General features: G+C 47.4%; 1 protein-coding gene across 1 annotated transcript in view; it reads right to left on the minus strand.

Annotated features, from left to right (window-relative positions):
• LOC126470745 (sodium-dependent transporter bedraggled) overlaps positions 1-25,619 on the minus strand; it is a 446,015-nt gene that overhangs the window by 151,393 nt on the left and 269,003 nt on the right. The window contains exon 6 of the mRNA XM_050098751.1: positions 14,634-14,765. Coding sequence (XP_049954708.1) covers positions 14,634-14,765 — 132 coding nt within the window. The remainder of the gene's footprint in view (positions 1-14,633; positions 14,766-25,619) is intronic.

The following is a 25,619-nucleotide window of genomic DNA, read 5'->3' on the forward strand; positions in this document are numbered from 1 at the left end:
ATACTCACTGTTTTAAGTAAGCCACGTGTATTCTGTACACACAGGGTGATTCAGAAGGAAAGTTACGTAATTTATGAGGTGATGGTACATGAGAAAATAAACAGAAAAAGTCTTATTAACAGGAGTCCGATTTTCGATCGTTGCAGAACTAGAGCAGGTTGAAGACTACACACTTCCACGTATGATTATGAAGAAAAGTGTGAGTATTGCTTATCACAGTGCTGTTGAGGCGCTGTGGTGGACAGAATAATGGTGGGACAGATTTCTGATCCATCCTACATGAGGTGTGGTGGTTCTCCAACAGATAGCAGCACTGTGACGTCGCACCGAGGCAAGTACCTGCAAGTATACCCAGTGTGCAATCGTAGGTTGAATCAGTGAAAAGTCGTGAGGCCGTGTGCGTGGCATGCTCGAGTGTTGTTTAATTCAGCAAGCCCATTTTCTCCGTGAATATCAATATTCTGCATACGTTTACCTGTACGGAATATGCAGACTTTTGTGTATGGGTGCCCTAATGGTAGTGTCCATGCGGCTGTGACTGAATATCAGAGACGTTTCCCTGCTTGAAGAACCCCCTGTGCCAAGGTATTTCCCAAGGTTTTCCAAACATTACATGAATCTAGAGCACTACCCAGTGTACACATAACATCAGAACGGGAGGGCTCCAGTCATTTGAGGAAAGGGAAGACATTACCGCAATGGTAAAATGGAATCCCACCACCAGTGCACTGTGCATAAGCCGTCAACTCGATATTCCACTAACGTGAATGTGGCATATGTTACATCCTGAGGGCTTGTATGCATTCCATCTGCAGCCCGTGCAACATCTGCATCCAGGTGACTCAATACACAGACAACACTTTTCGGAATGGTTGGCTGTACACAGAGACGTCGTACAAAACACTTAATTTACAGGTGAGGCTACATTTACATGAAATGGTATCATGGACACCTGCAGTTATCATATATGGGCGATGCAGAATTCACATGACACTAGGGAAACAAGATTCCAAGTAAGGTTCTCAGTGTACGTCTGGTTTGGTATGATTGGTGACCTGATAATAGGGCCTTTGTTCGGGGCAAATCGCATGACAGCCGCAGCATACGCGCAGTTCCTGATAGAAGACCTACCTGTATTTTTGGAAGACGTGACGTTAGAGCACCGACGAAAAATGTACCTGCAGTTTGATGGATCACTGATGCACTGTATCAGACAAGTCTCAGTATATGAATAACGCATTTCCCCAACGATTAATTGGCCGTGACGGACCCATTAACTGGCCTGCCATATCACCCCACCTACCCCATTAGACTTCTGCGTATGGAGTTGGTTAAAGGGGGATGTGTACGCTAAGAAGGTGGATACCCGTGAAGAACTTGTCGCTTGCATCACTGATGCTGTTGCCCACATTAAAGCATGCCGAGACAATGTTCGATGAGATCCACCTCGATCCTATGATTGTATTCGTTAAATTCTGTGAAATGTCTGTACTATGTTCTGAGCGGCTGTATTCCACTTGCTATCATTTAATATAAAGAATATATGGATCTCACAATACACTCTCCAATGTGTTAACACGTGCGTTGAGATGGGTGGGGGACTTTCTGAACACCTCTTGTAGGATGGATCAGTCATCTGTCCCACCACTGTTCTGTCCACCACAGCGCCTACACAGCATTTCGGTATGTAACATTCACACCTGTTTTCATAATCACTCATGGATGTGTGTAGTCTTCAATCCTCTCCGATTCCGTAACGATCGAAAATCAAACACATGTTCATAGGACTTTTTCGATTTTCACATTTTGATCACCTCATGAATTATATGACATTCCTCCTGAATCAGAAAAACAGTTAATATTTGCCTTTGTTATGCATAAATGTATGAAAATGTTTTGTCGATGGCTGAAACGAACTGCCCCCTGACCAGCTCCACCTGCATAGTCCACCTCGATCCTATGATTGTATTCGTTAAATTCTGTGAAATGTCTGTACTATATTCTGAGCAGCTGTATTCCACTTGCTATCATTTAATATAAAGAATATATGGATCTCGTTTATAATCACAAAAATTTTAATTGTTAGTTATTGCCATCCTTTTATGTATCACACAAACACCGAAAATATTTATTTATTATGTTTCTAAGTTCTCACGTAAAAAACAGCTGCCACCTAGTGGTACCCCTAAATACACTCCTGGAAATGGAAAAAAGAACACATTGACACCGGTGTGTCAGACCCACCATACTTGCTCCGGACACTGCGAGAGGGCTGTACAAGCAATGATCACACGCACGGCACAGCGGACACACCAGGAACCGCGGTGTTGGCCGTCGAATGGCGCTAGCTGCGCAGCATTTGTGCACCGCCGCCGTCAGTGTCAGCCAGTTTGCCGTGGCACACGGAGCTCCATCGCAGTCTTTAACACTGGTAGCATGCCGCGACAGCGTGGACGTGAACCGTATGTGCAGTTGACGGACTTTGAGCGAGGGCGTATAGTGGGCATGCGGGAGGCCGGGTGGACGTACCGCCGAATTGCTCAACACGTGGGGCGTGAGGTCTCCACAGTACATCGATGTTGTCGCCAGTGGTCGGCGGAAGGTGCACGTGCCCGTCGACCTGGGACCGGACCGCAGCGACGCACGGATGCACGCCAAGACCGTAGGATCCTACGCAGTGCCGTAGGGGACCGCACCGCCACTTCCCAGCAAATTAGGGACACTGTTGCTCCTGGGGTATCGGCGAGGACCATTCGCAACCGTCTCCATGAAGCTGGGCTACGGTCCCGCACACCGTTAGGCCGTCTTCCGCTCACGCCCCAACATCGTGCAGCCCGCCTCCAGTGGTGTCGCGACAGGCGTGAATGGAGGGACGAATGGAGACGTGTCGTCTTCAGCGATGAGAGTCGCTTCTGCCTTGGTGCCAATGATGGTCGTATGCGTGTTTGGCGCCGTGCAGGTGAGCGCCACAATCAGGACTGCATACGACTGAGGCACACAGGGCCAACACCCGGCATCATGGTGTGGGGAGCGATCTCCTACACTGGCCGTACACCACTGGTGATCGTCGAGGGGACACTGAATAGTGCACGGTACATCCAAACCGTCATCGAACCCATCGTTCTACCATTCCTAGACCGGCAAGGGAACTTGCTGTTCCAACAGGACAATGCACGTCCGCATGTATCCCGTGCCACCCAACGTGCTCTAGAAGGTGTAAGTCAACTACCCTGGCCAGCAAGATCTCCGGATCTGTCCCCCATTGAGCATGTTTGGGACTGGATGAAGCGTCGTCTCACGCGGTCTGCACGTCCAGCACGAACGCTGGTCCAACTGAGGCGCCAGGTGGAAATGGCATGGCAAGCCGTTCCACAGGACTACATCCAGCATCTCTACGATCGTCTCCATGGGAGAATAGCAGCCTGCATTGCTGCGAAAGGTGGATATACACTGTACTAGTGCCGACATTGTGCATGCTCTGTTGCCTGTGTCTATGTGCCTGTGGTTCTGTCAGTGTGATCATGTGATGTATCTGACCCCAGGAATGTGTCAAAGTTTCCCCTTCCTGGGCCAATGAATTCACGGTGTTCTTATTTCAATTTCCAGGAGTGTATTATAGTCCGGCAGTGTGCCGTCAACGGCCACAGCAGGCAATAAATATCCTATGAGCCAAATATATTTGATCAGAAACTTTTGTGCGTGTTTGGCACTATCATCGTTTTCTTGTATAATGTACAATGTCATACTCCAGTTCTTCTTCTGTCCTTTATATCTGTATTTGGTGTTCGCAAATTCCGGCTATCAAATTCTAGAGCGGTCCGATGCGTCTTGTCACGGTCCGCGCGCCTTCCCCGGTCGGTGGTTCGAGGGTTGGGTTGGGTTGTTTGGAGGAAGAGACCAAACATCGAGGTCATCGGTCTCATCGGATTAGGGAAGGATGGGGAAGGAAGTCGGCCGTGCCCTTTCAGAGGAACCATCCCGGCATTTGTCTGGAGCGATTTAGGGAAATCACGGAAAACCTAAATCAGGATGGCCGGACGCGGGATTGAAGCGTCGTCCTCCCGAATGCGAGTCCAGTGTGCTAACCACTGCGCCACCTCGCTCGGTCGGTGGTTCGAGTCCTCCCTCGGGAATGTAACTTTCTTCCTGGGACAGCCTTGTTTAGTACATAGCCACGAGACCCACTCATCGCCTCGGAATTTTTCGAGCCGGCCGCGATGGTCTAGCGGTTCAGGCGCTCAGTCCGGAACCGCCGCGACTGCTACGGTCGCAGGTTCGAATCCTGCCTCGGACATGGATGTGTGTGATGTCCTTAGGTTAGTTAGGTTTAAGTAGTCCTAAGTTCTAGGGGACTGATGACTACAGATGTTAAGTCCCATAGTGCTCAGAGCCATTTGAACCATTTGAATTTTTCGAATATACTTTTTCTAAAAAATAAAAAAATCTGAACATTCCACGTACGAGGCGTGTTTTTTTAAGTAAGTACCGTTTTGAAATTAAAAAAAGACGTCTTAAGATGTCTCAATAATTTTACTTTTACATGAAAGCCTGTACCTCAATCTACACTACTGGCCATTAAAATTGCTACACCAAGAAGAATTGCAGATGATAAACGGGTATTCATTGGACAAATATATTATACTAGAACTGACATGTGATTACATTTTCACGCAATTTGGGTGCAAAGATCCTGAGAAATCAGTACCCAGAACAACCACCTCTGGCCGTAATAACGGCCTTGATACGCCTGGGCATTGACTCAAACAGAGCTTGGATGGCGTGTACAGGTGCAGCTGCCCATGCAGCTTCAACACGATACCACAGTTCATCAAGAGTAGTGACTGGCGTATTGTGACGAAACAGTTGCTCGGCGACCATTGACCAGACGTTTTCAATTGGTGAGGGATCTGGAGAATGTGCCGGCCAGGGCAGCAGTCGAACATTTTCTGAATCCAGAAAGTCCCGTACAGGACCTGCAAAATGCGGTCGTGCATTATCCTACTGAAATGTAGTGTTTCACAGGGATCGAATGGAGGGTAGAACCACAGGTCATAACACATGTGAAATGTAATGTCCACTGTTCAAAGTGGCGTCAATGCGAACAAGAGGAGACCGAGGTGTGTAACCAACGGCACCCCATACCATCACGCCGGGTGATACGCCAATATGGCGATGACGAATACACGCTTCCAATGTGCGTTCACCGCGATGTCGCCAAACACGGATGCGACCATCATGATGCTGTAAACAGAACCTAGATTCATCGGAAAAGATGACGTTTTGCCATTCGTGCATCCAGGTTCGTCGTTGAGTACACCATCACAGGCGCTCCTGTCTGTGATGCAGCGTCAAGGGTAACCGCAGCCATGGTCTGCGAGCTGATAGTCCATGCTGCTGCAAACGCCGTCGAACTGTTCGTGCAGATGGTGAGTGTCTTGCAAACGTCCCCATCTGCTGACTCAGCGATCGAGACGTGGCAGCACGATCCGTTGCAGCCATGCGGATAAGATTCCTGTCATCTCGATTGCTAGTGATACGAGGCTGTTGGGATCCAGCACGGCGTTCCGTATTACACTCCTGAACCCACTGATTCCATATTCTACATCTACATCTACATCCATACTCCGCAAGCCACCTGACGGTGTGTGGCGAAGGGTACCCTGAGTACCTCTATCGGTTCTCCCTTCCATTCCAGTCTCGTATTGTTCGTGGAAAGAAGGATTGTCGGTATGCTTCCGTGTGGGCTCTAATCTCTCTGATTTTATCCTCATGGTCTCTTCGCGAGATATACGTAGGAGGGAGCAATATACTGCTTGACTCTTCGGTGAAGGTATGTTCTCGAAACTTTAACAAGAGCCCGTACCGAGCTACTGAGCGTCTCTTCTGCAGAGTCTTCCACTGGAGTTTATCTATCATCACCGTAACGCTTTCGCGATTACTAAATGATCCTGTAACGAAGCGCGCTGCACTCCGTTGGATCTTCTCTATCTCTTCTATCAACCCTATCTGGTACGGATCCCACACTGCTGAGCAGTATTCAAGCAGTGGGCGAACAATCGTACTGTAACCTACTTCCTTTGTTTTCGGATTGCATTTCCTTAGGATTCTTCCAATGAATCTCAGTCTGGCATCTGCTTTACCGACGATCAACTTTATATGATCATTCCATTTTAAATCACTCCTAATGCGTACTCCCAGATAATTTATGGAATTAACTGCTTCCAGTTGCTGACCTGCTATTTTGTAGCTAAATTTTAAGGGATCTATCTTTCTATGTATTCGCAGCACATTACACTTGTCTACATTGAGATTCAATTGCCATTCCCTGCACCATGCGTCAATTTGCTGCAGATTCTCCTGCATTTCAGTACAATTTTCCATTGTTACAACCTCTCGATACACCACAGCATCATCTGCATAAAGCCCCAGTGAACTTCCGATGTCATCCACCAGGTCATTTATGTATATTGTGAATAGCAACGGTCCTACGACACTCCCCTGCGGCACACCTGAAATCACTCTTACTGCGGAAGACTTCTCTCCATTGAGAATGAGATGCTGCGTTCTGTTATCTAGGAACTCCTCAATCCAATCACACAATTGGTCTGATAGTCTATATGCTCTTACTTTGTTCATCAAACGACTGTGGGGAACTGTATCGAACGCCTTGCGGAAGTCAAGAAACACGGCATCTACCTGTGAACCCGTGTCTATGGCCCTCTGAGTCTCGTGGACGAATAGCGCGAGCTGGGTTTCACACGACCGTCTTTTTCGAAACCCATGCTGATTCCTACAGAGTAGATTTCTAATCTCCAGAAAAGTCATTATACTCGAACATAATACGTGTTCCAAAATTCTACAACTGATCGACGTTAGAGATATAGGTCTATAGTTCTGCACATCTGTTCGACGTCCCTTCTTGAAAACGGGGATGACATGTGCCCTTTTCCAATCCTTTGGAACGCTACGCTCTTCTAGAGACCTACGGTACACCGCTGCAAGAAGGGGGGCAAGTTCCTTCGCGTACTCTGTGTAAAATCGAACTGGTATCCCATCAGGTCCAGCGGCCTTCCCTCTTTTGAGCGATTTTAATTGTTTCTCTATCCCTCTGTCGTCTATTTCGATATCTGCCATTTTGTCATCTGTGCGACAATCTAGAGAAGGAACTACAGTGCAGTCTTCCTCTGTGAAACAGCTTTGGAAAAAGACATTTAGTATTTCGGCCTTTACTCTGTCATCCTCTGTTTCAGTACCATTTTGGTCACAGAGTGTCTGGACATTTTGTTTTGATCCACCTACCGCTTTGACATAAGACCAAAATTTCTTAGGATTTTCTGCCAAGTCAGTACATAGAACTATACTTTCGAATTCATTGAACGCCTCTCGCATAGCCCTCCTCACACTACATTTCGCTTCGCGTAATTTTTGTTTGTCTGCAAGGCTTTGGCTATGTTTATATGCATATTCTGCTAACAGTCGTTGGATCTCTACCAACGCGAGCAGCAATGTCGCGATACGATAAACCGCAATCGCGATAGGCTACAATCCGACCTTTATCAAAGTCAGTACGTGATGGTACGCATTTCTCCTCCTTACACGAGGCATCACGACAACGTTTCACCAGGCAACGCCCGTCAACTGCTGTTTGTATATGAGAAATCGGTTGGAAACATTCCTCATGTCAGCACGTTGTAGGTGTCGCCACTGGCGCCAACCTTGTGTGAATGCTCTGAAAAGCTAATCATTTGCATATCACAGCATCTTCTTCCTGTTGGTTAAATTTTGCGTCTGTAGCACGCCATCTTCGTGGTGTAGCAATTTTAATGGCCAGTAGTGTACGTTTCTACATAATTTCCGTCAATATTGAGGAACTTTTCATAACGTTGTACCAGTTTTTGAATACCCTCCTCACAGAAGTCTGCCACCTGACCTGTTAATCACTGCATCACCACTGTTTTGACTTTGTCATCGTCTTGAAGACGCTGACCGCCCAAGTGTTTCTTCAAGTGCAGGAGCAGATGGTAGTCACTGCGCGCAAGATCAGGGCTGTACGGAGGATGATCTAGAGTTTCCCATCGAAAAGATGTGATGAGATCTTTGGTCTGATTCGCCACATGCGGACGGGCATTGTCTTGCAGCAAAACGATGCCCTTGCTCAACGTCCATGGACTGTTGCTTTGATTCTGGTGTGACGTAGGCCACTCATGTTTCATCGCCCATAACAATTTGGCCTAAGAAATCATCACCGTCGTTGTGGTACCGCTCAAGGAAAGTCAATGCACTGTCTAAACATTTGGTTTTGTGCACATCCGTCAACATTTACGGTAACCCAACGTGCGCACAATTTTCGGTAATTCAAGTGCTCGATCACAATGCCATACAAAACACTACGAGAAACATTAGGAAAGTCATCCCGCAACGAGGAAATCGTAAAGCGTCTGTTTTCTCTCACCTTATTGTCCACTTCCTGCACCAAACTTTCATTAACGACCGAAGGACGCCCACTCCGTTGTTCACCATGCACATTTGTGCGGCCATCTTTAAGTGCTCTCACCCACTTTCTTACCATTCCATCACCCATAATGTTTTCTTCGTAAACTGCACAGATCTCACGATGAATATCGATCGCTTTTAGGCCTTTAGCACTAAGAAATCTTATAACAGCCCGTACTTCAGTCGGCGGGACTCAAGATTATCGGAGGTATCTTAAACACTCAGTACAAAACATAAACAAAGAAGAATCAGACAGTGATGGCGTCAGTACGTAGATTAAGGTATAGGCTTTCATGTAGAAATAAAATTATTGAGATATCTTAGCACGTCTTTTTTTTTAATTTCAAAACGATACTTATTTAAAAAACACGCCTCGTACATGCAGGGCTTGGCCAGAAGTATGCGTTACAGATATGGGATCTCCAAATGACTAAGCGTTTAGAGAAAACAGCATTTTAGGAGCGGGTCAGACGAGTCGTGAGCCTTATATGTGAGAATAGATTCCTGATGGCGGTTGGCGCAGCGGAAAGTGTACAAAACGGTAATACGAGGGTCCTGGGATTGAGTTACTAGGTGGAAATTTTTTTATTTTTTATTTTTATTTTTTTATTTTTATTTTTTTATTTTCAATTTCCATGTTTCTTACACTGAAAATCGAAGTATGAAGATATTTCCAGAATGATATTTTCACTCTGCAGCGGAGTGTGCGCTGATATGAAACTTCCTGGTAGATTAAAACTGTGTGCAGGACTGAGACTCGAACTCGGGACCTTTGCCATCCGCGGGCAAGTGCTCTACCAACAGAGCTACCCAAGCACGACTCACGACCCGTCCTCACAGCTTTAATTCCGCTAGTACCAGTTTTATGAAGATATTAACCCACTCCTATACAGAGCAGTGTCCCATAAGCGTTTCTGGATAAATTATTGGCAACAGTCTCTCTCTGCCTACAAGAGAGTACTGCCTCTTCTTGACGGAAAGTTCAATAAACCGTGGACGACAACACGGAAAAATATAGGAATGTCGTTGTTTCGTCGTCAAAACCTAGCAAACGTACAACAGCATCACACAAAAAATTTTTGACTGGTGTATTGAACCCTTACGTGCAGGACAACAAATTCCTTCTGTTAAATAACTCATGGAACGACAAAAAAATCCGAAATTATAAGACGAGGTTTCTCAAGATGAAGGATTTCCATCGTGCAGTATTAAAGTGATCCCCCAAAGGCACTCCGCTAGTGCAGCCCCGCGATGTCTGTTTTTATTGTCAGCTAAAGAATTTCATCAAAAGGCTTCAAAACTGCTCTCATCTCATCGAAAGAGAAAATGAATTTAAAATCACGCGAAGACTGCGTCAAACAACGCTCCGTTGTACACTGAGTAGACAGAAGTCACGAGATACACTACTGGACTTTAAAATTGCTACACCAAGAAGAAATACAGATGATAAACGGGTATTCATTGGACAAATATATTATACTAGAACTGACATGTGATTAAATTTTCACGCAATTTGGGTGCATAGATACTCAGGACAACCACGTCCGGCTGTAATAACGGCCTTGATACGCCTGGGCATTGTCAATGAGAGCTTGGATGGCGTGTACAGGTACAGCTGCCCATGCAGCTTCAACACGATACCACAGTTCATCAAGAGTAGTGACTGGCGTATTGTGACGAGCCAGTTGCTCGGCCACCATTGACCAGACGTTTTCAATTGGTGAGAGATCTGGAGAATGTGCTGGCCAGGGCAGCAGTCGACATTTTCTGTATCCAGAAAGGCCCGTACAGGACATGCAACATGCGGTCGTGCATTATCCTGCTGAAATGTAGGGTTTCACAAAGATCCAATGAAGGATGGAGCCACACATGTGAAATGTAACGTCCACTGTTCAAAGTGCCGTCAATGCGAACAAGAGGTGACCGAGGCGTGTAACCAATGGCACCCCATACCATCACTCCGGGTGATACGCCAGTATGGCGATGAAGAATACACGCTTCCAATGTGCGTTCACCGCGATGTAGCCAAACACGGATGCGACCATCATAATGCTGTAAACAGAACCTGGCTTCATCGGAAAAAATGACATTTTGCCATCCGTCCACCCAGGTTCGTCGTTACACCATCGCAGGCGCCCCTGTCTGTGATGCAGCGCCAAGGGTAACCGCAGCCATGGTCTCCGAGCTGATAGTCCATGCTGTTGCAAACGTCGTCGAACTGTTCGTGCAGATGGTTGTTGCCTTGCAAACGTTCGCATCTGTTGACTCAGAGATCGAGACGTGGCAACACGATCCGTTACAGCCATGCGGATAAGATGCCTGTCATCTCGACTACTAGTGATACGAGTCCGTTGGATCCAGCACGGCGTTCCGTATTACCCTCCTGAACCCACCGATTCCATATTCTGCTAACAGTCATTGGATCTCGACCAACGCGAGCAGCGATGTCGCGATACGATAAACCGCAATCGCGATAGGCTACAATCCGACCTTTATCAAAGTCGGAAACGTGATGGTACGCATTTCTCCTCGTTACACGAGACATCACAACAACGCTTCACCAGGCAACGCCCGTCAACTGCTGTTTGTGTATGAGAAATCGGTTGGTTCAAATGGTTCAAATGGCTCTGAGCACTATGGGACTTAACTGCTGTGGTCATTAGTCCCCTGGCACTTAGAACTACTTAAACCTAACTAACCTAAGGACATCACACACATCCATGCCCGAGGCAGGATTCGAACCTGCTACCGTAGCGGTCACGCGGTTCCAGACTGTAGCGCCTAGAACCGCAAGGCCACTCCGGCCGGCAGAAATCGGTTGGAAACTTTCCTCATGTCAGCACGTTGTAGGTATCGCCACCGGCGCCAACCTTGTGTGAATGCTCTGAAAGGCTACTCATTTGCATATCACAGCATATTCTTCCTGTCAGTTAAGTTTTGCGTCTGTAGTACGTCATCTTCGTGGTGTAGCGATTTTAATGGCCAGTAGTGTACATCGCAATATCGTGTCCGATCTCCTTTTGCCTGCAGTGGTACAGCAACTCGATGTGGCATTGACTCAACATGTCGCTGCAGGTCCCCTGCACAAATATTGAACCATGTTTCCTCTATAGACGCCCATAGCTGCGAAAGTGTTGCCGGTGCAGGATATTTCACACCAACTGAACTACCGATTATATGCCATAAATGTTCGATGAAATTCATTTCGGGTGATGTAGGTGGCCAAATCATTCACTCGAATTGTCCTAAATATCCTTCATACCAATCGCGAAAACTTGTGGCCCGGTCACATGGCGCATTGGCGTAAATAAAAATTCCATCCTTGTTTAGGAACATGAAGTCCATGAATGGCCTGCAGATGGTCTCCAAGTAGCTCAACATAACCAAGATCCAGTCCATTCCACGTAAATACAGCCCACACCATTATGTGGGGCTTGCGCCACACTCGAACCCTACCATCAGCTCTTACCAACTGAAATAGGGACTCAACTGACCAGGCCGCGGTTTCCCAGTCGTGTAGGGTCCAATCGATATGGTCACGAAGCCAGGACAAGCGCTACGGGCTGTTTCGCGTTGTCAGCAAAGGCACTCGCGTCAGACGTCTGCTGCCATAGCCCACTAACGTGAAATTCGCCGTGCTGTCCTAACGGATACGTTCGTCGTACGTCCCACATTAATTTCCGCGGTTATTTCACGCAGTGTTGCTTGTCTATTAGCACTGACAGCTCTACCCCAACCCCGCTGCTCTCGGTCGTTAAGTGGAGGCTGTTGGCCACCGCGTTGTCCGTGATGAGAGGTAATGCCTGAAATGTGTTATTCCCTACACACTCGCGACACTGTGAATTCCCTAACGATTTCCGAAACAGAATATCCCATACGTCTAGCTCCAGCTACAAATCCGCCTTCAAAATCTGTTAATTCCCGCCGACCGAAGTGGCCGCGCGGTTCTAGGCGCTGCAGTCTGGAACCGCGAGACCGCTACTGTCGCAGGTTCGAATCCTGCCTCGGGCATGGATGTGTGTGATGTCCTTAGGTTAGTTAGGTTTAACTAGTTCTAAGTTCTAGGGGACTAATGACCTCAGAAGTTGAGTCCCATAGTGCTCAGAGCCATTTGAACCATTTTTGTTAATTCCCGTCCTGCTTATCCAGACATACCTTTTCACACGAATCACCTGAGTCGAAATGACAGCTCCACCAATGCCCTGCCCTTTCATATCTTGTGTACGCGATGCTACCGCCATCTGCATATTTGCATATCGCTGTGCCACGACTTTTGTCAGCTCAGTGTAGATTACCACCTATCCTCGCAAATATTTCGCAAAATGGTGCGCTACTCTCGGATTGTTACCAAACTGTTCGATGACAGCGAACCTTTTATGAATGTAAAACAAGTTTGTTTTTCTAGAGAAGCTTAAGAATAGTGTAATTGTAAAAATGCGGCGTTTATAACGTGTGCATGTCGAAAAAATTACTGCTTCAAATGGTTCAAATGGCTCTAAGAACTATGGGACGTAACATCTGAAGTCATCAGTCCCCTAGACTTAGAACTACTTAAACCCAACTAACCTAAGGGCATCACACACATCCATGCCCGAGGCACGATTCGAACCTGCGACCGTAGCACCAGCGCGGTTCCGGACTGAAGCGCCTAGAACCGCTAGGTCACAGCGGCCGGCCAATTACTGCTTCTCTCGTTATTACCATGAATACCACCCCAGCACGTATAAATCATCAACCGCAAACTAAAAGATTTATCTAATTATGTATACGAAGTTCTCGTGTACGACTTACAATTTCTTCCTAGAAATTTATTTCGAATCCCAAATTTTGTTTCAGTTTTTCATTTTTAGACCTTTTATAAAAATATTAATAAATGCAATATATTAAACATTAAATCCGTTTCTTTTCAGTGTAAGTAACCTTGTTGCTGTATCTGGATCCCCCTCCAACTACTGCCAGGTCTGGGTGTTACTACTGAAATTGGCAGTGTTACAAAGGGTGGCCAGATGCCCTTCCTGTCGCCACCCCGAACTCCCTGGGACGGAATAAGTGTAACCTAGCTGTCTGCGTCTAGTGTAAGTCATGGAATAGCGCGAACGTCTTCAAATGTGAGTCGTGTAACTGATGCGGAACGTGGGGACCATCCCGGTATTCACCAAGTGGGATGTGGAAAACCGCCTAAAAACCACATCCAGGCTGGCCGGCATACCGGCCATCGTGGTTAATCCGCCGAGCGGATTCGAACCGGGGTCGGCGCGCCTACCCGAGTACAGGAAGCAGCGTATTAGCGCTCTCGGCTATCCTCGCGGGTAGTGTAAGTAACGTATGAATTGAAAATAGAGAATGTTACTGCATAGGGCCTCGACCCCACGGCCCTCTGATTACTATTATGTCCTCTTCAAAAATGGCTCTGAGCACTATGAGACTTAACATCTGTGGTCGTCAGTCCCCTAGAACTTAGAACTACTTAAACCTAACTAACCTAAGGACATCACACACATCCATGCCCGAGGCAGGATTCGAACCTGCGACCGTAGCGGTCACGCGGTTCCAGACTGAAGCGCCTAGAACCGCACGGCCACACCGGCCGGCTATGTCCTCTTCGTACTGTGCTAACCGCTCACTGGAACGTTCGCTAACAGAATTAATTCAGAACTCGTCTGAAGCGCGCGGATAATGCTTGGCCATCTGGAGCTTCGCCTTGCATCTTCTGGCCAACGAAATCAGTGACGGTGAGTAGGCGCGGTCCCAGCGCTCGCATCCTGGAAGTTGCGAGCCGAAAAATTCTAGAATAAATGACAAGTGAGTCGTAAGCGATGTGCAAATAGTCCCAGTCGTATCCAAATCGAAATGTACGTTTACAGCAAGGTAAACAACACAGTATTACAACGACGTGTAATAGTGCTTCTGTACAGTATGCGAACTGCTTTGCCACCCCAAGTGCTCACTTATTTAATGGGGCCGAATACGCAAAGAGCTTGTGCACGTGAATGGCATCTCTGCTGTCACGCTGTCCCCTGCGGAGGCGACTAATCGATTAATCGTCGCTGCTCGCTGGTGGGCCACTCTCGTCGCTGCTTTGGGGAGATGCAGTACATATTTTGGAAAGCCGTATGTCAGCGCAGTGCAGCGTGACTTACCTGTCCTGGGACTCGGGTGCGTGCTGCGGGCTATTCTCCGGGGCGGAGTCGGTGCTGGAAGAGGAGGAGGAGCTGGCGCTGGGTCGGTGCCCCAGGCTCTGCAGCCGCCGCCCCACCGCGCTCGTGCTGTACCTGCGGTCCCCAAGGTGCCACATTAGCTCCAGTACTACTCACATTTCACTGCCGCCTTTTGTATAAAGACGGGTATACTGCCCTCGAGAGACACACAAACAGTTACTTCACTAAGATTATTTACATCCCATGAGAAAAAAGTGAACCATCCAGAAGGCACGGTCAGATGTCAATGTACACAACGTCGTCGGGTATGTAAATGATTAAATGTTAAGGTATCTGTGAGAATGGCCGCCAGAGTGCATTAGTATTCTGTGGTCCAGGCAGGGTATACAGGGTGTTACAAAAAGGTACGGCCAAGCTTTCAGGAAACATTCCTCACACACAAAGAAAGAAAATATGTTATGTGGACATGTGTCGGGAAACGCTTACTTTCCATGTTAGAGCTCATTTTATTACTTCTCTTCAAATCACATTAATCATGGAATGGAAACACACAGCAACAGAACGTACCAGCGTGACTTCAAACACTTTGTTACAGGAAATGTTCAAAATGTCCTCCGTTAGCGAGAATACATGCATCCATCCTCCGTCGCATGGAATCCCTGATGCGCTGATGCAGCCCTGGAGAATCGCGTATTGTATCACAGCCGTCCACCATACGAACACCAAGAGTCTCTACATTTGGTACCGGGGTTGCGTAGACAAGAGCTTTCAAATGCCCCAATAAATGAAAGTCAAGAGGGTTGAGGTCAGGAGAGCGTGGAGGCCGTGGAATTGGTCCGCCTCTACCAATCCATCGGTCACCGAATCTGTTGTTGAGAAGCGTACGAACACTTCGACTGAAATGTGCAGGAGCTCCATCGTGCATGAACCACATGCTGTGTCGTACTTGTAAAGGCACAAGTTCTAGCAGCACAGGTAGAGAATCCCGTACGAAATCATGATAACGTGCTCCATTGAGCGCAGGTGGAAGAACATGGGGCCTAATCAAGACATCACCAACAATGCCTGCCCAAACGTTCACAGAAAATCTGTGTTGATGACGTGATTGCACAGTTGCGTGCGGATTCTCGTCAGCCCACACATGTTGATTGTGAAAATTTACAATTTGATCACGTTGGAATGAAGCCTCATCCGTAAAGAGAACATTTGCACTGAAATGAGGATTGACATATTGTTGGATGAACCATTCGCAGAAGTGTACCCGTGGAGGTCAATCAGCTGCTGATAGTGCCTGCACACGCTGTACATGGTACGGAAACAAGTGGTTCTCCCATAGCACTCTCCATACAATGAGCTCTAACATGGAAATTTAGCGTTTCCGGACACATGTCCACATAACATCTTTTGTTTATTTGTGTGTGAGGAATGTTTCCTGAAAGTTTGGCCGTACCTTTTTGTAACATCCTGTATAAGGCGCGTGGACAGCGTCACATGTCGAGTGGTCACGAAGGTGGTGTCTACTCGTGTCAGACAGCGTTATCGGAACTTGACAACGTCTCGATGTCGGTCTCAATGTGGGTTGGGTTGTTTGGGGGAGAAGCCCAGACAGCGAGGTCATCGGTGTCATCGGATTAGGGAAGGACGGGGAAGGAAGTCGGCCGTGACCTTTCAAAGGAAGCATCCCGGCACATGCCTGGAGCGATTTAGGGAAATCACGGAAAACCTAAATCAGGATGGCCGGACGCAGGATTGAACCTTCATCCCCCCTAATGAGAGTCAAGTGGTTCTCAATGTGGCCGAATGGTCAAGTTGTGCAGTATCCAGGTTTCTGGGGTATTTGGACACGAAAACGGCTCAATATAGGACTGCATGGTAACGTGAGGACTAGCCTACTTACCGTCACGGTTGCAGACAACAGCGTGTAACCACCACGAGGGAGCCGGTCGGTGTGGCCTAGCGGTTCTAGGCGCTTCAGTCTGGAACCGCGCGACCGCTACGGTCGCAGGTTCGAATCCTGCCTCGGGCATGGATGTGTGTGATGTCCTTAGGTTAGTTAGGTTTAAGTAGTTCTAAGTTCTAGGGGACTGATGGCCTCAGATGTTAAGTCCCATTGTGCTCAGAGCCATTTGAACCATTTTTGAACCACGAGGGAGGGGCGCCGTTTTGTGCACTGAGGACATTGCTACCCCATCACATCTGCGCTCGCCATCTAAAAACGAGTAATGGACTCCCTACGACATTCTGTATCGAACCGCACTATCGGTCGGAGACTGACTGTAGCCCGACTGGGGAACTATCGTTCCCTCTGAAGGCTGCCTTTATCGCTACGACACGGACAGTTGCATCTGGAGTGCTGTCGAGATCAGTAAGCGTGGACTGCTGACGAACGGCACCTGCGAGTACGGCACCGACCTAGAGGGAGATCCCATTCTGTCAATGGTTTCGAGAGACATAGCGGTCTTACACCTGGCAACGAGATGCGTCATGCGTCAGGTGTGGCACAGGTGGTAGTGACTGTTGTCACTGACGGCACAATGGTAAGTCGCGGTCATACTGTATGTTGTCCTGTTTGTCTCATGCAACTGTATCCTTGTCCCATTATTTTGAGAGGACTGTGCTCGTCCATACCTGGCACTTGTCTCTGTGAGCTGTGTGGCCAGCAAGATCCCAAAATCTGTCCCGAATAAAGCCCGTGTGACACCAGCTCAGATGTCAACTCTGTCCCTTTGCCAGTATCCGGGATATCGAGGACCAGTTGCAACATTGTTGAGCCACCTTACTCAGGAGATGGTACAACGGCTTTATGACACCATTTCCAACCGAATCGGTGAATGCAGTCATGTCAGAAAGGGCTCAACGTCATAGTCAGAAGTTCTTTGTAAATTTGACTCTATTTTGTAATCACTGAAATAACGCCGCATAACGTCTCAACCCGTGTAGTTATTGCGTTTTTTCCTTCCCTTTTTCCTTCGCTTTTTTGTCAGACAGTGCAGTCAGTCACAGCTGTGAAGTATGACGGATCTTCGTGCCAGGTTCCCCATGTTAGAGGCCACTTTCAGTACCAGTACTATGGAAAACAAAAAAATTGAAAATGTATACAAAGATTCAACCCCTCCTATCCTCTGGGCACGTGGCAAGGCTTATGCCGAGGTCATTCGGAAAGGACTATTGTTCTCGTATTCTCAGGTCAAATCGCTTGCCCTCTTCCCAAGCGCCTACAGGAATCGAGCTCCCCTCCCTTTCCCTTTTTTTTTTTTTTTTTTTGTTAAGGCACTATTGTTCAAGTATGCCGAAGTCACTGGACACTGTCTTCTTCCCCACCCCCCTTTTTACTATCCCAGTTGTGTGTGTTTCGTCATTAATTTGTACTCTGTGGTGAAAGGAATATGCTTGTTTTGGGAGGTATTTCCTATAAACAACAATAACAAATGAATGGTTCAAATGGCTCTGAGCACTGTGGGACTTAACTGCTGAGGTCATCAGTCCCCTAGAACTTAGAGCTACTTAAACCTAACTAACCTAAGGACATCACACACATCCTTGCCATAGGCAGGATTCGAACCTGCGACCGTAGTAACAAATGAATATCAGGTTGATTATTAACAATAATATTCACCTCTTCAGCTCATTTTATTTTGTTCCTGTATTCCCACTGTCCACGATTCGCTACCATACAGGACCAAGTACAATCTCTGCACCCCCACCTCCATCTTAATATAAATACAACTGCGCAAGCATTTTCATACACACTTTCTTTACTATAGTGAAAGAATCACCATTTTTACTATCCGAACTGTGTAAGTTTCGACATTCATTTGCGCTGTCTAGTGAAAAGTGTTCTGGGAGGTATATCTCATAAATAATAACAAATGAATATCAGGTTTATTAATAATAATAATAATAATAATATTGACCCCTCCCCTCTTCTTCACCATTCGAGTTGTGTACACTGTCGTCAGATGGAACATCGGCAGCAGAGCTGTTATGATTAGAAAATGGAGGCAAATGTCACCATAATTACTGAGACAGAGCACTTTGGCACTATGTAGTGCAGTGTAGTGCAGTTCTCGGGGGGATTAAAGTCTGTTGGCGGGTGGATGTCTGCAGGCTGATAAAACAATAATACACGTTTGGCAATGGTATCTTTCTCGGTCACTAAAATCGGTATGTCTTCTAGAAAAAGAAATGTTCTCAAATAACTAGTGCCGCCAGCAAAGCCCTGCCGCACAATAAAGTGCTTGAAAATCGAAACCATTTCCCGTAACGTAAATAAACAAACAGCACAGTGTGATATGGTAAGAAATCTGTGTTTAACAATTTCCGCAATGCAATAAGTACATAATTACTATATTATCCCTGCTTATTTAGTGTGTGACGATACGGTGGCGAATCACAGAAACATTAGCCGTCACTCAACAACGGGCGACCCCACCCAGACGACGGCCAGACCACTGCCACTGCCTCTACAGCACCGCTCGCTCTGTCTATTGCTGCCGTAACACGCCCGCGGCATATCACGCAAGCAATCAGTCGCGCTCTAAACACTCCCTGCCATAACAGAGGACAGGAAGGTGGTAGAGGTAATGTACATTATTAAAACGCAGTCCTCTGGTGCCCACACACGACCTGTCGGCAAGGTGGCTCGAGAGAAAATGTTGTCACAGCCTCCAGCCACTCCTCTCCCCTGGGAAAGAGACCGAACCGCAGGGCCGGCATTGGGACAACGTATGCCGAGGTCAGTGGCCAATAAGACGCCGGCTGTATGCTGCCATCGTCTACCTCGCATCGCGCCACCGGGATCGCCGGGCTACGTGCGAGAGACGTTCGATCGGCTGGCCAACGCCCTGTCGCGACCTACCCCAATGGAGAATACGATGTTGTCGGCTAGCTCGTGAGTCCGTCGCACTCTGTCGACTCAGCAGAGCGCAGCGTGTGATTTCCGAGATGTCGAGGATGGAGTGACGCCGCTGCGTGGGCGGAGAGAGCATTTACTCCACGAAAGAAGTTAGCTACAAAACGCCTCTGGAAGGTGTACTGCTACACAAACCAACTTGTGTGTATCATTATTCAAAATGGTTCAAATGGCTCTGAGCACTATGGGACTTAACTACTGTGGTCATCAGTCCCCTAGAACTTAGAACTACTTAAACCTAACCAACCTAAGGACATCACGCACATCCACGCCCCAGGCAGGATTCGAACCTGCGACCGTAGCGGTCGCGCGGTTCCAGACTGTAGCGCCTACAACCGCTCGGCCACTCCGGCCGGCTGTATCATTATTACATCAGTACTACAGTAGTGCTGTATTTGTATATGTTTCGTACTCGAAAGGATGTTATTATCGGCCATTCCCCGAAGTTTTTACGATATCTGTTTTCTCACGTGGTATTAGAGTGGCGATGACTTTAATGCGTAAGTGCGAAACTGATTCCCACCTAGTTACTAGTAGCGAAATCTGCATCTGTATACTCAACCTAATCAAAAATATCGGGACACTTTCACAGCACTATTCTGGCCACGAAAACTGACAACGGTCGGGAGAGCGGTGTGCTGACCACACGCATCCAGTGACGCCTGTAGGCTCAGGATGACACTACAGTCTGTCAGTACCATTGGGCCTTCCGAGACCTGTTCGGACGGAGTTTATTTCCACAGCACCATGCTGGCTGCGAACACCATGAAGTGGCTGGCTGCACTCTCGCCGGCGGATCTCTAAAAACAACAATCGTCTAACACCACACTGGGCTCCAGATGATGCCACCTCTGCACGCAAGGCGAAAGACCGTGCGTGGGAATGATACATTGATATTAACGAGCCATCATTCTGCCTTACTGTCCCTTGAGAGATTCTTCTGTATAAAGGAATCTGACTGATCTAAGCAATAAGTCAAACAAAAAAGTAAGAAATGAAAATGGTAATTTCCTTTACAAATAAGCTGTCTCGACGTTGCACATTATATGTCGTAAGAAGTTATATCTTTTGTCAAGCTCCGCGAAAATCGGCATCATTTCCCGAAACGAATCATGCAGGCAATAAATAGTTCCAGTTTAGACCCGTACGGGCAGGTATGCGTAGGTATTCTACGGCAGTTTAATGGCAATAGTGTAGTGAGGACTGCGAACACACAGCTGTTTGTTTTTATTGTTAGAGCAGTACGAACTCTGATATAAACAGTGAAAAGCGGCACGTATTACCGTCAGGTTACATCGACATGTACGGAAATGTTTCATGAACTCGAATGAGAATCTGTGGAGGGAAGACGACGTTCTTTTCGTGAAGCATTCTTGACGAAATTAAGAAAACAGGCATTCACTACTGGTGGCACAATGACACTACTGCCGCCAAAGTTTCTTGAAGACAATATAAGAGAAATTAGTGCTAGTATGGACACATATAGGCAGTCGTTTATCCCTCACTCTATTTGCGAGCGGAACAAGAAAAGGAACGACTAGTAGCTGTACAAGGTACCCTCCACCAACCACTGCACGACGGATCGCGGAATGTAGTTGTGCTCTATAACTCAGGAGTCGTAGCAACTGAGGTCATGATCAAGAGAAAGTTATAGGTGATCACTTGCCTGCCACGACCTGCCACAAGTAGGGTACTCACGTTACCGCCCTCGACCAGACAATCTCAGCCGGCACCTGTGACCGAGCGGTTCTAGGCGCTTCAGTGCGGAACCGCGCTGCTGCTACGGTCGCAGGTTCGAATCCTGCCTCGGGCTTGGATGAGTGTGATGTCCTTAGGTTGGTTAGGTTTAAGTAGTTCTAAGTTCTAGGGGACTGATGACCTCAGATGTTGAGTCCCATAGCGCTCAGAGCCATTTGAATCACACAATCTCAGCGGCTCCCATCTGCCATACAGCTACATGCTTAGCAGAGTGCAGTTAGCACCGCATGAGATTTCTACGATGTGTTGGTGCTCTGGAAGTATTACGGCAATAGGCGTTGATCGTGCATGTAGTCCCAGTATGTCGGTATTGACTACACGGATTAACAGATCTAAGGAGATCACGAACAGCATTATCCCTGATGCTGTTATCGCCGAACTATACGCTTAACAGCAAATCGATGAACCACATCTTCGTGCTCAAAACTCTAATCACGTTTTGCAGTGGGCTAGAGACGGGTGCTGCGAAAAGTTTGATATTTTCAGTCTCGATATTGTAGTATCGTGGCCTAACGGTATTGCCGGAGCCGCCACCTCCAAGATTCCCGCAGGTGGGGCGAGCGGCGCTTTGAACATCGGCACCAATGAAGACCGCCGGGACGGCGGGCACCCGTGCACCAGTCTTCTAGTTCGAGATCGGTTCCAGTTCGAGATTACTACTAGCTGATACTTGGTGTCGAGCATTACACACGGCTTCTGATACCTCTACCGGCAAACACTCAGTGTAATTAGCCGCACGTCCGTGTCGGACCTGTGCGTATAGCTAGGCGCGTCTGCTATAAGTTGTCAACAGTGTAGCATTCCTTCATCCACAAGTTGAGTACAATATATTTGTTTAAAGTTCCTTTGTGTCAGCTAATGTTCTGCTTGTCTGTCCAGATTCCTACGGCGACAGATCCTTTGGCCGCGTGCCACCATTTATCATAAACAGCGAGAACGTAACATTTGTATCTTCACAACATAACGGTTACCAATCCGCATTGTAACATTTGACGAGGAACTTTGTCGAATCCACGACACCAGATCGCTTTATTTTCTTTGTCGCCTACCCTTTATTCGTTTCTGGACATGTTTGTTTGCGCTTTTACCATTTTTGCTTGTGGATATTTCTGTTTCAGATCCGTGCTTGCCATTTTTGTTCAGTTTACTTGTTTGTCCTGCGACACATTGATTTTTAGCTTTAGTATTTTTTGTTTCGCTACGGCTACCCTACCGCCCCAAGCCCCACGTATGACTGCCTCGCACTTAGTGCCGCCAAAATTGCGAGCGCCTATGGTACCGACGATCGATCTCATACAGCTTCTTCAGTTAAGACGCAACAAATGATGCACCTTACTGAGATGGTGGGCTCCATTCAAATGCAGATGGAAGATAATGAGACTAACAATCAAGTCAAAACAAATTGCAAAACGATTTAGAAAAGATATCTGAATTGTGCGAAAAGTGGCAGTTGAGCCTAAATAACGAAAAGTGTGAGGTCATCCACATGAGTGCTAAAAGGAACTCGATAAACTTAGGTTACACGATAAATCATTCTAATCTAAAAGCCGTAAATTCAACTAAATACCTAGGTATTACAATTACGAACAACTTAAATTGGAAAGAACACATAGAAAATGTTGTGGGAAGGCTAACCAAAGGCTGCGTTTTATTGGCAGGACACTTAGAAAATGTAACAGACCTACTAAGGAGACTGCCTACACTACGCTTGTCCGTCCTCTTTTAGAATGACTGCTGCGTGGTGTGGGATCCTTACCAGGTAGGACTGACGGAGTACATCGAAAAAGTTCAAAGAAAGGCAGCACTTTTTGTATTATCGCGAAATATGGGAGAGAGTGTCACAGAAATGATACAGGATTTGGGCTGGAAATCATTAAAAGAAAGGCGTTTTTCGTTGCGATGGAATCTTCTCAAGAAATTCCAATCACCAACTTTCTCCTCCGAATGCGAAAATATTTTGTTGCCACCGACCTACATAGGGCGGAACGATCACCACGATAAAATAAGGGAAATCAGAGCTCGTACGGAAAGATATAGGTGTTCATTCTTTGAGAATTGTGAAGGTGGTTCGATGAACCCTCTGCCAGGCACTTAAATGTGATTTGCTGAGTATCGATGTAGATGTAGATGTAACTGCCACCAACTACGGCAGCACCACAACTTACGAGGGTCGTTCAATAAGTACATTCTTTTAAAAAGCCATTAACACACGTAGACAAACGTCCTTGTTGGTGCTTCATATCTGATGTTTGTTCTGTAATGTTACTGAATTAAAGTCAGTGGTAGGGAAGCTGGTGCACTACATCCACTTTACTCCGAATGCAGCTCATGTTGCGACACCGTTGTCCCACCTTCGCCGCACGAATGTACGTTTTGTGTTGTCCGAGGAATGTGACGTTGGTTTTCGGCGCTTCAAAGACGCTTCGCTCAGTGATCATTGCCTACGTCATTTTGACCCTTCCAAACTTGTGGTGTTGGCCGTGGATGCTTCTTATTACGGAGCTGGTGTTGTATTCTCGCTCAAGATTCATTCTGCTGACAGACTGACACCCTTCGCCTCTAAATTGCTTAACAAAGCTCGGAGCAATTATTCGCAAATGGAGGAGAAGGCTCTTGCGATCATCTATGCAGTGACTAAATTTCATCAGTATTTGTACAGAAGAAAGTTCTACTTGGTCACTGACCGCAAGCTTTTGCAGTCGCTTTTAACCCGGCCGAGCCTATTCCGAATCGCACTGCGCAGAAATTGCACCGTTGGCCTCTCATTTTATCGCACTACCAATAAGAGGTAATGCACAGGTCCACATCCAAGCAAGCCAATGCAGACACGATTTCGCGTATTCCCTCGGGACCGTATGCGGGCTTCGACGCATCAGAAGCATCTCGGAGCCACGTGGATGCACAGGACTCACATGTGCTTGACCAGTTTCCATTAGGTCACCGTAAGATCACACAGGCAAGGGCAGCTGATCCGGACTTGCAGATTCTGTTGCACTATGTCCGCACTGTGAAACAAATTGTTAGCCGACGCTTCACCGATATTTTGCAAGTCGGCATGACTTTTCTGTGCTACGGGGTATCCTGTTCCTACGCACCGAATCTGAGCAATCGGGTGCGGTGATTCCGAAGGTTATGTTCTTCGCTCGCTTCATAAAGGTCACTGGGGTTTGGTCCGCACCAACCAATTAGCACACGGTGTCTCATCTACTTGCAAATACAGCAGATGAGTTCTCCGTGCCACACTTGAGCGAAACGCCAGGCAGCTCCTCAGCGGCTCTTTGATTGGTAGAAGCCCGAAGCCCCTTGGCAGCGCTTGCATTTTGGTTTTACTGGGCCCTGCTGGAACACTCGATGGCTGATTGTCGTCGACGCAAATAGCAGGTTTCGTTTAGTGATTCCCATGCACTATAGACGGTACATTGCACCCTTCAAGTCTTGCAGTCCGTATTTTGCCTCGAGGGTCTGCCAGAGTTGTTTGTGATCGACAATAGACCTCAGAATGTGTCTGCAGAATTCGAGGACGTCTGTGTAATCGATGAGATTCTTCACATCACCAGCCTGCCTTATCATCATCTACAGTCCAAAGCAGAAGCGGAATGCTTCGCTCGCACTTTTAGGCGACAGATGGATAAACTCTGCACCTACGACGGGCGGGAGCGAGCTTTGCTGCTCTTCTCGTCCTGCCGCTCCCGCCTCGCATCGGCGCATCACTACCAGAGTTACTTCACGGACGGCGCCACCACAACTTGCCCCAGTTGCTGCACCCACCGTTGTGGTCGACGCTTACTCCGCCCGCTCCGGCAAGGTATCATATTAATGATCCAAGCTTTTTCGGATCATACAGCGGTCGAAAGCGCTGGTAACGCGGCATCGTCGCAAAGCTGCTTGGCAACTGCATGTTTTTGATACAGGGTCCAGGCGGAGGTGCTCTGAGCACTATGGGACTTAACTACTGTGGTCATCAGTCCCCTAGAACTTAGAACTACTTAAACCTAACTAACCTAAGGACATCACACACATCCATGCCCGAGGCAGGATTCGAACCTGCGACCGTAGCGGTCGCGCGGTTCCGGACTGCGCGCCTAGAACCGCTAGACCACCGCGGCCGGCGTCCAGGCGGAGCCGGCCGCTGTGGCAGAGTGGTTCTAGGCGCTTCAGTCCGGAACCGCGCGACCGCTACGGTCGCTGGTTCGAATCCTGCCTCGGGCATGGATGTGTGTGATGTCCTTAGGTTAGTTTGGTTTAAGTAGTTCTAAGTTCTAGGGGACTGATGACCTCAGATCTTAAGTCCCATAGTG

Source organism: Schistocerca serialis, chromosome 3, assembly GCF_023864345.2.
Source record: "Schistocerca serialis cubense isolate TAMUIC-IGC-003099 chromosome 3, iqSchSeri2.2, whole genome shotgun sequence".
NCBI classification, from domain to species: domain Eukaryota; kingdom Metazoa; phylum Arthropoda; class Insecta; order Orthoptera; family Acrididae; genus Schistocerca; species Schistocerca serialis.